General features: G+C 39.7%; 1 protein-coding gene across 3 annotated transcripts in view; it reads left to right on the top strand.

Moving 5' to 3' along the window:
• Positions 1-14,184, top strand: part of IQGAP1 (IQ motif containing GTPase activating protein 1) — a 45,635-nt gene extending 31,451 nt beyond the window's left edge. For 2 of the 3 annotated variants that reach the window (XM_030955152.1, XM_030955151.1), the window contains exons 16-30: positions 1,846-1,936; positions 2,924-3,085; positions 3,453-3,595; positions 3,948-4,118; positions 5,189-5,272; positions 5,371-5,442; positions 5,535-5,604; positions 6,366-6,574; positions 7,607-7,762; positions 7,978-8,141; positions 8,950-9,174; positions 10,414-10,554; positions 10,643-10,727; positions 12,914-13,146; positions 13,888-14,183. In XM_030955152.1, coding sequence (XP_030811012.1) covers positions 1,846-1,936; positions 2,924-3,085; positions 3,453-3,595; positions 3,948-4,118; positions 5,189-5,272; positions 5,371-5,442; positions 5,535-5,604; positions 6,366-6,574; positions 7,607-7,762; positions 7,978-8,141; positions 8,950-9,174; positions 10,414-10,554; positions 10,643-10,727; positions 12,914-13,146; positions 13,888-14,035 — 2,154 coding nt within the window. In that variant the 3' untranslated portion in view covers positions 14,036-14,183. Of the gene's footprint in view, positions 1-1,845; positions 1,937-2,923; positions 3,086-3,452; positions 3,596-3,947; positions 4,119-5,188; positions 5,273-5,370; positions 5,443-5,534; positions 5,605-6,365; positions 6,575-7,606; positions 7,763-7,977; positions 8,142-8,949; positions 9,175-10,413; positions 10,555-10,642; positions 10,728-12,913; positions 13,147-13,887 lie in introns of all 3 variants that reach the window. The other variant, XM_030955150.1, reaches the window with a different exon arrangement.
• The last annotated feature ends 51 nt before the right edge of the window (positions 14,185-14,235 follow it).

Here is a 14,235-nt window from a genome sequence, read left to right on the forward strand (position 1 = left end):
GTTTTCTTTTTTCTGCTGTGGAGCTCATTGCTCAAGTAGCAATGTACAATTTTGTATAGAGGCTAAGGTCTAGATTGTGTTGAACATTTTGACTAAAGGTAAACCAGTGTGATGACAATAGAAAACTGTATGCAATTCTAATGAAAATCATTAAGCACCTTTCCCAAGGATCTTGACAGGGTTAATGTTCCTCAGGATCCATTTTGTGCTGAAGCATTTCCTCTCGCTGAGTCAGAACGAAACAATGAAATCTTTTTATCCTGTACTTAAACTTGTGCCAGACTGTGCTGGTAGCTTCTGGGTTGGTATGAAATTACCTTATTTAGACATAAGATAAATAAAGGGCTTCTCCCAGCAGCATGGGAATAATTCCAGAAATAGAAAGATCATATTATACAGTAACAATGTGGGGAAAATAAGCACAATCTGAAGTCAACTGTTATGAACTAGTGATTTCTGTACCTTGGGGCTGAGAAGGATTCATGTTCACCTGAAGATGTTGATCAGTTGCTTACTTGATTGGGGAGTGCTGTGTCATGCTTGTTTCTGATGTGATGAGGTGAGAGAAAAAAACAGTAGACGCCATAGTATGTTACACTGTGTGTATCTTGCAGAAAGCCTTGCAGCAGTAAAACTGCAGAGAAGCATAACATGATTTTGACTTCTGTGGATAGATAGTACAGTAGAGTTACAGTGATGATTCTCCCCCACATCCTGGACAGGAATTTTGCTGTTGCTGGTACTCTTGTGGGACTGTCTGGCTTTCAGATGAAATCTGCCTGTGACGGTCATGTTAAGCTCTTGAATGAAGTCTCATTTAGCCAGTTAGTTTCAGATCTGCCAAAACAGTGGTTAAAATATGGAAAGCACATAAGGAAATGTTCATTTTAAGTCTGGCCTTAAAGCCCTTGAATGTTGTAAATAGTGGTTCTTTTGTGCACTGTGATTATTATTATTCCCTTCCAGAACTAAAGGTTTCCTGTGTTCTGTTTGTATGAGAAAAGTTGTCAGAGGGATGGTAGTTGCATCTTAGCATTTCTTTTGGTAGTTACCTACAGGAAGGACCAGTGGGTGGAGAGAAGCTTATGCTTGGCAACTGCTGGGTCATTGTTCTCTATGTATATTTTGGGACTTGCAAGACACTTGTCCCTTTCCTCTTCTCAAATTTCTGCATGTAACATTAGCTCATTTGGCTAGATTTCCCAGCCAAAATACAGGATACTGTGTGATCACTGCTCCTTGACAGGCAATCTGTTAAAATAAAGATTTAAAGCCTGGCTTTGACTGCTGTGTGTGTACACCCATCCACAACACATACAAGACTTTTTGCTTTGTTAGTTTGTACAGGTTTGTGAAGTTCTGTGGGCAGGGAAATGAACAGCCTGATGTGACGTTAGTTACCCAAAGGTTTATTAGTTTCTGCACACATATGTGCATCAGCAGCTCTCTGTAGTCCTTCTGTTGAAGGACTAACTTCCTGGAAAATCATATACTCTTAGCTAGTATGGCTTTAGGACTAGCTGGTACTAAGTCCCTGGCCTTCTGTTTGCTCATCTTATTAGAGTGATTCTTGCTGATAGAATTTCTTGTTTGTTCTGTTTCCTGAGAGTTTCTTTTGTCCGGAGAAAGTGTTGAGTTTGGTAACGTCATAGTAGTCTCTGTCAGTCACAAATCCACGTGATGTCCTTGTGCTGGAGTTAGTTACGAAGACTGAAATACTTCTTTTTCCCTCTATTATGGAAAACTACTCTATTGGCTGTTTCTGAATATAGGTTATCTTACTTGGCAAAAATAGTGATACTTTTCTCCTGATATTATATATTTTTCTTGTTGTATTCTCTTCAGGACACACAGGATGAAACAGCTGTACTTTGGCTAGATGAAATTCAGGATGGGATTCATAAGGCTAACAAGGACACGGAGGAGTCCCAGAGATGTAAGTATTATCGCACAGTATTGCAATTAATCCCCACTACCAGCCAAATACCAGTTATTTAAGGAAAAGTTGGGGGCTAGAAATGTCATATACATGTGGCAAAGGAAACCAGAAGAGCCTACAGGCTTCTGGTGCAGGTGTGGTTTTTTGAGGAGTGAATGTCAGATTCTTCAAATACTAAATTTCTTCTGTTGTGGGAGGATATGCATTTTTTTCTAGTTTTGCATGTGACCATTAGACTACGTTACCTTGTTGGACAAATCTTTTTCAAATTGTTTGTCTTTCGTGACTAATTGTGTGTGTCTGTGGGTTATTGGTTAGAAGTGAGAGTGTTCATATGCACTATTGAAATGATGTTTTCTGGTGAGCATTACCTTTTATGTGTGTGAGGTACTGTTGTCTTGTCTTAGTTCTCTAAGGCATTACCAGACAAACACTCACATGTTTTTCGGATACAAAGAGTACTACGTCAGTGATACTCACCTTTGCTCCTTAATGCAGTTGGCAAGTGGACTGGTCTGCCCATTATTGCATCCCAGTCTTTATAATGATTTTGTTTCTGTCTGCGGAAACAATTAAGTAATTACTGCTCTGGTTGTTGAAAAGGCCTCTTTTGAGTTGTGACTGGCTCTGCCAGAAGAAACTGTGTTAACTGAAACAGACATCAGAGGAGAGCTGTAACTGTGTGTGTTGAAAAGTTCTGGTGGTAAATCAGCCCCGTACTGGGACTTTGGGCACACCGTTACACGCTGTCAGGTGCAGTTCCACACATGGTTGGATACTCTGTACTGAAGAGGCCTCTATACTGCAAGTTGTCTAGTTGGTTTTTTATTTATGTTTCATGTTTATGTACACTTTAAATTTGCATATCTTACATACAACCCAGCTGTGAGGGTGTGTTCATGTTGCCTTGCTCTGTTCTGCCATTCTGTGCTTGCTGTGAGCTACTGAGCCCCTGCGCTAACTTGCTTTCTGGTTTTATCCAAGTCTCCTTAGGAATTCTAGCCATTAATGAAGCAGTAGATCATGGTGACGTTAGCCAGACCCTGAGTGCCTTGCGTTCACCTGATGTTGGGCTGTACGGAGTCACTCCAGAATGTGCTGAGACGTACCAGCAAGAATTGTCAGAAGTTAAGAAAAGGGCAGCAGGTACACCTTAAGTAGCTAACTATTAGTGAAATAAATGCAAGATTATTGTACATGGAATTGGAACTAGAGGTAAAAAAGCCCCTGGGAAAAAATCCTGTGTTGTAGATAGCAGCTGTGGATGCTTTGTGAAATAAGGTGTTTTTTAAAAAAAAAAAAAGAATATGAATAGTATAATGTTCTCCACTTACACAATGTGTTGTGTTTAGGTAGCTCTCATATGAGGTCATTAGGGACTCAGAAACATTCCTTTCCTTGTTTGGAGAAAGAATAATCTGTAAAGGAAATTTCTTGGTTGTAAAATTTGTGTGTGTGAAAGGTAAGACACTTGTCAGTGTTTCAGACTTCTAATTGCAGCTTCTGCTCATAGGGGGCAATGGCAGCGAGTGGGTGAAACACTGGGTGAGAGGAGGCTATCATTATTATCATAACCTGCGGACCAAAGAGGGAGGATGGGATGAACCAGCAGAATTTGTGCAAAATGACACTCAGCTGTCACGGGAAGAGATACAGGTAGAGTAATAGATTAACACATGCTCCTTCTCTCAAAAGTTGACGTTCTCACCATTCCCACCCTTAATGCAGCTCTAAGATAGAATGCTTCAATGCCATAGTCATGTTAACACGCTTAGTAACTCATATGATTTGCTAGGCATCTTCAGATTGTGTGTGTCACAATTCCTTGTCCTATTTCATGAAAATTTATGCTGTCACTAAGAGAGTACGGGACCATGATGTCCTTGTTTTTTGAAAGACAACTTTGGAGTTTCTTGTAAGCACAGTGTGGAAAGCTGATGTAACATCCTTTTTCTTGTATTTCCATTTTCTTTTTCTGGCTTCTCTTCCTATCATAACATTAAATTAGAGCACCATATCTGGAGTCACTGCAGCATACAACCGAGAACAGTTGTGGCTTGCAAATGAGAACCTGATTATGAAACTTCAGGCTTGCTGTCGAGGGTATCTTGTTCGCCAGGAATTCAACTCAAGAATGAATTTTTTGAAGAAGCAAGTCCCAGCAATCACTTGCATTCAGGTAGTGATACCCTTTAATTCTGTTTGGAACTTGTACTCTGCTGTTGTTTTCTGTACACAAGCTTATTAACAGCTTTTGTTCAATTCAAGTAGTTACAGCACACAATTGTCTTTGCCTCATATTGTAACTTATCTAAAAACATTTCCTTCTCCAGTGAGTTTTGGTATATTATTTGCTTTTAGGTGTCATATGTAATCAATCCAGTAATCACATGGAATTGGAGAGAGAAAAAGTTACTTGAGGAAGCTTTAACAGTTATTTTTTTACACGTTTCAATGTTTCGGGAGTAAGGAAATATGAAGTGTGTTGTATGTGTTGATGGTGATAGTACCATGAGATGCATTGCTGCTGTGATTCGTCATGAATTAAAGAGAAACAACATGGTCTTCAGTATTCTTGCTTCTCTTCAAATTTTCCAGGGATTTGGAGGATAGTTGGATAATTCAGCATGAAATTGGGTGCATTTACAGGACAGCCACAAAAAATTCTTCTGTGATGTTGTAACTGAATTATGTGCAAATGCAACAGTTGCTTTGCACCCTATTACCATTTTATTATTTCAGCAGTATATATCCAATTGTTTCTGCCTAAGTAGCAGATACTCTGCCTGTACATGTAATAAAACCTCCACACTCACTCCCAGCTCATTTAAATAACACACTCTCCCTTTAAGTGTAGTCCAACCCCTTGCCTGACTTCTCTTCCCAAGTGTGAATGGCAGTGGGTCTGCTGGGAAAGCTTAAACGGTTACACCATTGTTCTCAGCAGCAGCAGCAGCAACTAACACATGATCCTCGTGTAGAACAGTTTCTGTCAACTTGACTGTTTCACTGTATCCTTGACCCCTAATTGTGCTTCAGAAGGCCCAGGCTCTTAATGGTGTAATTTCAAGTTTCTCATGATTACATTTGGAAAATAGTTAATGCTTAACACAGTATCTCTTGATAAGACAAGCATGTCTCCTTCATGTTTCATTTAGCCAAAAGGGCAGTTGGAAGCTGAGGAACCCAAATTGTAATTACTTCTGTTCGATTAGAAAAGTAAAGTGAATGTGCCTGTTTTGTTTTCAGTCTCAATGGCGTGGCTACAAGCAAAGGAAGGCATATCAAACCCGTTTGGATTACCTACGCGCGCAAAAGGACCAAGTAGTAAAGGTAGTGCAGGTTCTCTGGTTACTGTTTTGGTAAGCCTTTGGGATAGTGAACTTCATAGATAAGTTTTCGATCTGAGTGTTTTGGTTACCCTTCAATAGATTCAGTCAATGACCAGGATGTATCAAGCCAGAAGACGTTACAGAGATCGTCTGCAGTATTTCAGAAACCACGTAAGGGGCTATCTTGTTAAATATATTCTGTACCTGACTTTGGTAGTCTTTCCAGAATGAAGTCAAGTGCTTTTTTGTTTCTTAAATCCTAGATAAATGATGTCGTAAAAATTCAAGCCTTTATTCGAGCAAACAAAGCCCGAGAAGACTACAAAACCCTCAGTAAGTATTGCCAAGAGGATAAAACTGCTGTGGCTCGAATCTCTGTTTGTGAAGGATCATAGATTCATAGAAGAGATTCCCCAACTCTCTCTGCCTGTCTCCATAGGAGAGATGCTTTAGCCCCTGATCATCTTTGTAGCCCTCCTCTGGACTCGGTCCTGCAGCTCCACATCCTTCTTACTATATTGGGGGCCCCAGAGCTGAACACAGAACTTCAGGTGGGGTCTCATTAGAGTAGAGTAGAGGAAGAGAATCACCTGCCTTGACCTCCTGACCACACTGCTTTTGATGCAGCCCAGGATGCAGTTGGCTTTCTGTGCTGCAAGTGCACATTGCTGGGTCACGTCAAGCTTCCTGTCAACCAATATGATATTGGCTGTGTGATCTATAACATCCAGACAGTTTTGAGGAGCAGTCGGGATGAAGTTGATAGGGAAGTGCAGGGTGTAGGTAGTTCTTGAGGCTGAAGGAGAAGTCGATTCTAGCTGCCTTTTTTTTTTTCCTGCTGAAAAATAGAACTGTAGCTTTGCAGTTAGCTCTGACAGTGTGTACTACCCTATGCTAATACTGACTTTGTTCTTGATTTAGTTCTCTTACAATTTTCTCAAAACAGGAGAATCAAAATGTCTGAAGCTGGTTAGACAAGATGGTACTAATTTGACTCTGGGTGCTCCTTGATGTGCTGTTTAAACATAGATAAGGCATATATTTACTTCTGTTTGCCATCCCTTAGTGTTGTCTATTTTCTTTCCTGTTTTTAGTTAATGCTGATAATCCACCTATGGCTGTGGTTCGGAAATTTGTCCACTTGCTTGATCAGAGTGACCAAGATTTTCAGGAGGAGCTTGAGCTAATGAAGCTCCGTGAAGAAGTTGTAACCTTGATCCGATCCAATCAGCAACTGGAAAATGACCTCAATCTCATGGATATCAAAATTGGTTTGCTAGTGAAAAACAAAATTACATTGCAGGTAAGAAATGTGGTGTTGGGAGACCAGCTACACATAGAATTGAGCCCAGTGGTAGTTAGCATGGAGACCTCCTGGCCTCAGATGTTGGTTGCTCAGACCCAGTGGAAAACATTTCCCCTGACTTAGTTTTTACTCCCAGTATGTTCTTAGTTAATTCCACTAATTTAGTATGTATCCCTATAAAGAAAACTGTAGGAGGAGAAGAAACAAGTCCTGAAGCTAAAAAAGGCGACAAGACTCTCTTGAGCTAACAAATGCAACAGGTTTTGTATTGAAAGGCTTTGAGACTCTTTTTTGTTGCTCCTTTGGGGTTAAACAAGTCACATGCCACAATCTTTCAGCCAAGGGGGTGATTTTGTAATTTTGGAGGCAGGAGACACGCTTGTGTGCAGCTTGGTTGCTTGTTGGTTAAAGGAAGTGCCCTCTATCTAAACTTGGCTGGTGTGATTCATTTCCAAAAAAAAAAAAAAATAAAAGGGGCTCTTGCTGATACAGCATTGTCTTTTCTTCAAGCTGAAGTACTGGTCAACTTTTCATGTGGTCCCGAATTCATTACACTGGGCTTCTCTGAGTGCAAAATCTCAATTGGTGTAGTGAAATTTATCTTAGAAGGAAGCTGCAGTGGTTGGGCTGATGATTGCAGTGAAAAGTGCCATTGCTGTCAGAGTATGTGGAGGTAGTGAGCTAGGTGAATATGGAACGGTATTTGTAAACTGTAAGCCCAGTTTAAAGAAGGAAAACATTTCCAAGTGTCTTCAGAATGCTACCAGCTCTGATCGTAATTGCTGCCAAGAGTGACTAACCCTTCTAGGGTTTCAGACAAATTCACAAAGTCAGGAACAAAGCAGAACATATACTTCCAGTTGGAGAAACTGCTGCCATAGCAAACAGTGCTTCACTTCTATAGCCCCAGGCATTCCTTGACCCTGCATTTCCACATCCAAGAGAACTAGCTCTCAGATGCAACTGTTTTCCAGTATTTCGTGTTTGAAACTTCTCAGAGTGAAATCTGTACCTTTTCTTTCTTTCCAGGATGTTGTTTCTCATAGCAAAAAACTTACCAAGAAGAACAAGGAACAGCTCTCTGACATGATGATGCTGAACAAACAAAGGGGAGGTTTGAAAGCATTGAGCAAAGAAAAGAGAGAAAAGTTGGAAGCCTATCAGCATTTGTTCTACCTACTTCAGGTAAGCAACTTCTTACACTGCTCGGTAACCTTTTCTCACAGAAGGTGATATGTCTTAGCACAGTCTTTGCTTGTGCTCTGTAGTTGTCATAGAAGCAGTAAGGTTGGAAAAGACTTTTAAAGTCAAGTCCAGCCGGCAACTGTTTTGAGCCACCTTAGTTTTCTAGCAACACCAGCAGGGACATGTACACTAAGTAATTTTTCTTGTTGTTGTAGACTAACCCAACCTACTTGGCCAAGCTGATTTTTCAGATGCCTCAAAACAAATCCACAAAATTCATGGATTCTGTCATCTTCACGCTGTATAACTATGCATCCAATCAAAGAGAGGAATACCTGTTGTTGCGACTTTTCCAAACAGCACTGCAGGAAGAGATCAAGTATGTGGTAGCATACGGCACGTTCTTGCTGTTGAATCAGTTTTGGCAATTCCTGAAAATGAGGCACATTTTCATGTGAAGTCTAGTGCTTATATGCAGATAATGCTAATCTGTCCCTTCACTGTCCTTTTCCCATTTCATATCTATTAATGTAGTCTATCAAAGAAGAATCAAGTATGTTGATAGAAGATGAAGGCTTTTTACTTCAATCAAGATTTCACTGCTCAACACGGCAGCTACTTCTGATCTGATGCAAAGTCATTCTAAAATTCAATCTAATCTCAATTCTCCAGTGTCTGATTATAAATATGTCCAACAAAGTGCAAACTCAGGCTTTAGGAGCCAGGAAGAGAGCTAAATCTAAGCTGTCTGGATTTCCAAAAACTAATGAGGAGTCTGAAATCTGTGTTGTTCAGCATTTCTATTTCCTGTCAGTATTAGAAACTCTGGCTGTCCTCAGACATGTTTTGTTGGATTGGTTAGGCCTTAGGAGCTCAGTGTTACATGACTTACATGACTGTAACTCAAAGTGTGAGCTTGAGTTACATGACTTCACAATGCAGAGTGGTACACCTTGCTGTGAGGAAGAATATGCAATGAACTTTTTGAGGAACTACCCTCAAGCATTTTTGGGAATGCTTTTTAAGCATGAAGATGCCCTGAAACAAATAACAACTTCTAAAAAACATGTGTGTCTCCCCCTGCCACCCCACCCCCAAAGTTATGCTTGGAACAGTAGTCCAGGGAAGCGTAGGCAGTGACAGAGTTATGCATACCTAAAATTTCATATGGATTCTTTCTTCTTCAGATCAAAAGTAGACCAGATACATGAAATTGTGACTGGGAATCCTACTGTTATTAAAATGGTGGTAAGTTTCAATCGTGGTGCCCGTGGTCAGAATGCCCTGAGGCAGATCCTTGCGCCAGTTGTGAAGGAAATCATCGATGACAAGTCACTTAATATCAAAACTGATCCTGTGGATATTTACAAGTCTTGGGTTAACCAGATGGAATCTCAAACTGGAGAGGCCAGGTATGGGACCTGTTAATACTGTATTTTTCTGAACATTGCTTAGCTGCTTTGCATTGCTCAGTTAGTCATTCAAAACTTGCATCCTTGGCTCCTCTGCATGCATCCGTCAACTGTCTTGTCAAGACAGCTTCATCTGAGAGTTCTAAAGTTCTTACTCTGGTTATGGTGCTGAGAGTATTGAACAGGAATGTCATTAAATTATGGAAAAAGAAATGCTCTTTGGCATTTTCCTATGTTAACTTGATAGTTAGATATGAGATGCCCTCTAACTTAAAATAATGTATTGTAAGAAAATGTATTTGGGAATTGTTTCCATGTCAGTCCCTGTTCATGTCATGCTTGGCCTGTGCAAGCACGTACTGTTCTGAAGCACACAAAGCCACTCTTGCTGGCAGGAAGCATCACATTGCGTTTAATTCTCCTTGGTCCTAACATCTTTCTAATTAATATCAGCCATTGATGACAATTGTATTCAGGTATGTGATTTTGTGCCATTCTGGTTTCTTTTTCTTCAGTGGTTGTGATTTGCTAGAACTTGAGGGTTTTGTTGTGTTATTAGGGTTTTTTAACGTATTAAAAAAAAAAAGCAAAAACCATACAGATGAATGACTTTCTCCATATCTAAAGCAGTCGTATACCTTTGCACACTTTATGCAAAATTCTGGATATGGTAAAAATGGAAGTGATGGTGTGTATTCAGATTCTTCTCTATACACAAGATTTAGGATACACCTTTATGAATTACCAGCTTCATTTGTCTGTGTTCACTGGAATACTATGCAATAGTTTCAGCTGATTGAAAAAAGAATAACTATTCCTTCAGCAGCATGTTATATTGACTTTATGGATGCTGCTCCGCTCGTGTCCAAGTTTTCATCATCTTAATACTCAAACGTGTAGCTTTCATTTTCACCAATTCGCAGTCTGAAGTACCACTATGTATAATGGATGGCGCTTTTTTTGCCTGGTGTGCATGCTGTAAAAAAGATTCAATTTTGAGTTAGCCGGGTCTTTCTCTCAGTGGCCAGTGCTAGGGAAAGTCAAGGAAGCAAAAGCAAAAGAATTTCAGTTCTGACAGTGCCAAACAGGTTAATTAAAAGCAGTGCATAGTTTTTTGCAGTGAAGTGAATATAAGTTTCTGTTTTTGGCAGTGAATATGTTTCTGTGTCAGGCTATATGTTCTTGATGTGTACTAGCCTGAGTAATACTCTCCTTTATATGTCTGACTTTTTCAAATAGCAAACTACCGTATGATGTTACTCCTGAGCAAGCCCTAAGTCATGAAGAGGTGAGGACGCGCTTGGATGCCTCAATCAGAAACATGAGGACAGTGACAGACAAGTTCCTATCTGCCATTATTAGTTCAGTGGACAAAATCCCGTGAGTCTGATGCACCAGTGTTATCCCTGAGAAGTTGCTGGTGTCTTCATGCTTGCAGCAGTCTTATTTGACCTTTTCTTTCTCTCAGGTATGGAATGCGTTTCATTGCCAAGGTCCTAAAAGACTCCCTGCATGAGAAGTTTCCTGATGCTGGTGAGGATGAGCTTCTGAAGGTGAGGATCTATACACCTTTGTGAATAATTGTCAGCCAAATTGGCTGTGGCGAGCTCATCTCATTCTTCTTTCTTGTTAGGTGTATGTGTGGAGAGGAGCATATGTAAACCTATTCATTTACCTCTACAGATAGAAAATATTTCACATCAGGCTATTGACGTCAGCTTCATACGCATCGCTTAAGATGTAATACATTGTTTAGAAGGAAGTATCCTGGTGCTTCTATTTTGTTTTTAGTATCTTGGGCATTTGGACCTTTAGGTTTCTTGACCTGGGGTTTACTGTTGCTCCTAGAAAATAAACCTTGGGTTAACTAGTGTGGTCACTGCCTGCTGCTCCTTCCTTAAAGAGACAAGTTAAAAAGTCTGTGTGCCAAATTCCTAATGCCCCATCTTTTGACGGCATATGTAGAATATGCCGTCAAAAGATGGGATATTAGGATATTTTGACGGCAATATGTAGAATCGCTTCCCATGACGCCTGGTCAGTTTTGTATTTTGCATTTCAGTTGGTTTGGAGAACTAAAAGGATCCTAATATTAGTTGCTCTGAGATGACTACAGCATCGGGGTTTTCGTTGAAATTTCTTTGGTTTTGTGGCTTCTGGGAAATTCTGAGTTTATGCCCATGAATGCTTTACTTTTTAATACAATGTAGTTTGGTTATTAGAACACTTGACAACGTCTCTTTAAGCTTCTCTGCCTCTGCTTCATTACAAAATAATTACCAATCTGAATGCTGTTTTCTTCTCTCTTCTAGTTCTGTGCTTTCCCATTCTGAGACATCGGTTCTTTCTATGCAGGTGAATTAATTTCTTCCATCTGTAAATTTAGGTGGAAAACTGCAGGTTTTGTTAATCCTCATAGAAATAATGTAACTGTCCACATGAAAATCAAAACTGCAGTTGCGTGCAATGCTTACCTGTAGATATTTTTTAGCAACTGAAGATACTCATATAATATACTGTTCTTTTTGCCCCACAAGTTCAAATGTCATTAATTCAATTTCTTTCATGGATGTTTTTTTCTTTTTACTGGCAGTAAACAGACTGTTAATGGTCAGCAGACTGTTAACATCCCACAGCATAATTTGTGAGAGTACAGCAGAGGCTTGCAGACATGGCCTGACTGAAACCAGTTATTAATTTCTGGGACTTACCAATGGCTAGGTTTTTTCTCTGTGTTTTCACCTGTTTGTTCAGACCCCAATCTCTTCCGTGCATTTTAGTCACATGAAAAGCAGGTGAAGCCAAGGTTCAGTGATCTGGCCTTCTGCAAATGAGCATGTGGTGAGAGAGCTTTTGCTTTAAATCAGCACGGTGAGTTAATACCTTTCCTTGCTAGAATTACTTTTGGCAAAATATCCAGCACAGGGTAGAAGAATATTGTGAGCATATGGATAATGTGATAATCTCTGTTTGTTGTTCTTTGAAATGTACTGCTGCTCACATTTGACTAGGTAAATTGGATTTTCGAAGCATCCAATGCCATTTGTTTTCTGTACTTCTGATTTTCTTACTTCTGGATTAAGTGGTTTCTCACTGACTAGGGGTCTGTGCCTGAATATCTGGCTGGGTTATGGAAGAAGGCTTTTATTCTGAAAGAGAGAAGGGCTTTGGACAAGAAATGGAAAATAATTTCCTCAGTTTACCTTCTTGCTGTGCCATTCTTCCTCCCTATTTTTTCTTTGTCAGAGATGGCAGCCAGTGCTTTATGCTTCTTTAAAAATTGGCTCTTGTTCCACACTGAAACTTCATTATCGGATTCCTCTATATCGTGGTCATTCTGCCCTCTGTTAGGCTAATTCAGGTGCATTTAATTCTCCTGACAGACTCTCTCATGCTCATATCAGTAGTTCATTGGTAATTTATAGTATCTCCTATCCATACATTTTTGTAAGTTGGAATTCTAAATCTTTACGCATAGGAATATCTGCTGCTGTGTTGTCCTGTGACTGATGGTGCTCAGGCTTTCCTCTGTGTTGACTGCCCTATTGCATCTTTATGATATTGTTTTTTTTTTAACACTGTAGATCTCTTGGGATGGTGTGTGCTTCTGTACAGCAGAACCTTTGTGTTGGAAAGAGGCTTACAAGAAAATAATTTATCTCAACACAGAGTAGTTTCAATAAAATTTGGTTGGGTCATGTACTTTTGTTTATTGATACATTTCTTCTTTTTTTCCCAGATTGTTGGCAACTTACTCTATTATCGCTACATGAATCCAGCCATTGTTGCACCAGATGCATTTGACATCATCGACCTTTCAGCTGGAGGTCAGCTGACGACAGATCAACGCAGAAACCTCGGTTCCATTGCAAAGATGTTACAGCATGCTGCATCCAATAAGATGTTCATGGGAGACAATGCTCATCTAAGCATCATTAATGAATACTTGTTGCAGTCATACCAGAAATTCAGGTAGAAGACCGTAGCTAATTAAGTTGGGAAGTTTGTTGAAGGGTAACATTGCAAGTAAAAAGGGAAAACAGTAAATTTAGAATATGGAAAATTCTGTCTCTGTCAAATATGCAGTCTATTTAAAATAAAAGAGATTTCAGTCCAGACTGCCACAAGCATCAGTGACAATGGCAGATAAAATATGTACCTGGGATTTATGAACAATGGATTGTATGTTCATGACATTGCAAAGTCAAGAGTTTCAGGTGTCCAAAATAAAGGTTGTTTTTGCATGTACTTATTACAGTACTTTGGACGGGACATACATTCTTCTGTCCTATTTGAACCCTGGTTGCACATGAAAATCTAGTGGTGATCAGGAATAAAGCAGGTTGGCATTTAGCTATTCATGTAGTTGAAGTAAGCTTTTGTTCAAGAATTGCCATATCTCCTGTCTTTTGGAAAAAGGATAGCCAGAGGTAGCTAGGGGCAAAGGATGATAATGCAGTGGAGGCAGGAGAATGAGGTCACTGAAGGCAGTTCTGTCAATTTTGGAAATGAGCAAATGTCAACATGGCCAGTATCAATGATTGAATTTACTAGGTTGCTTCTGATGTGTTAAACTAAAGCTGCAAACTGTAGTATGCCATAGTGTACCATAGTTTAAAGGGGAGAGACTATGCTTGAAATTGTCATAGGGAGGTAATACTCTTGACATATCTCGGAGTCATACTGAGTGTTCTCTCCTTCTTTGTTCTGAAGACGTTTTTTTCAGGCTGCCTGTGAGGTTCCCGAATTGCAGGATAAATTTAATATTGATGAATATTCAGACTTGGTGACTCTCACTAAACCAGTAATTTATATTTCTATCGGTGAAATCATCAATACACACACTGTAAGTATGCATTAGTCACAGTTGCTCCTTATAACCAGTGTTTGTGAAGAAAATGCTGCTTCTGTCTGAAACACAAAGGTACCAAATACAAGGCTGAAAGTTGTCATGATTGTAGCTTGTGAGAGCTTGTTGGTTTATCGAATATAGTAGTTTAGGTATGGCTTCAGTAAGTCTCTTTGGAAGGCATTTGAGTATTGTCACATTATTGTCACGAT

The sequence above is a fragment of the Camarhynchus parvulus genome, chromosome 10, assembly GCF_901933205.1.
Source record: "Camarhynchus parvulus chromosome 10, STF_HiC, whole genome shotgun sequence".
Classification (NCBI taxonomy): domain Eukaryota; kingdom Metazoa; phylum Chordata; class Aves; order Passeriformes; family Thraupidae; genus Camarhynchus; species Camarhynchus parvulus.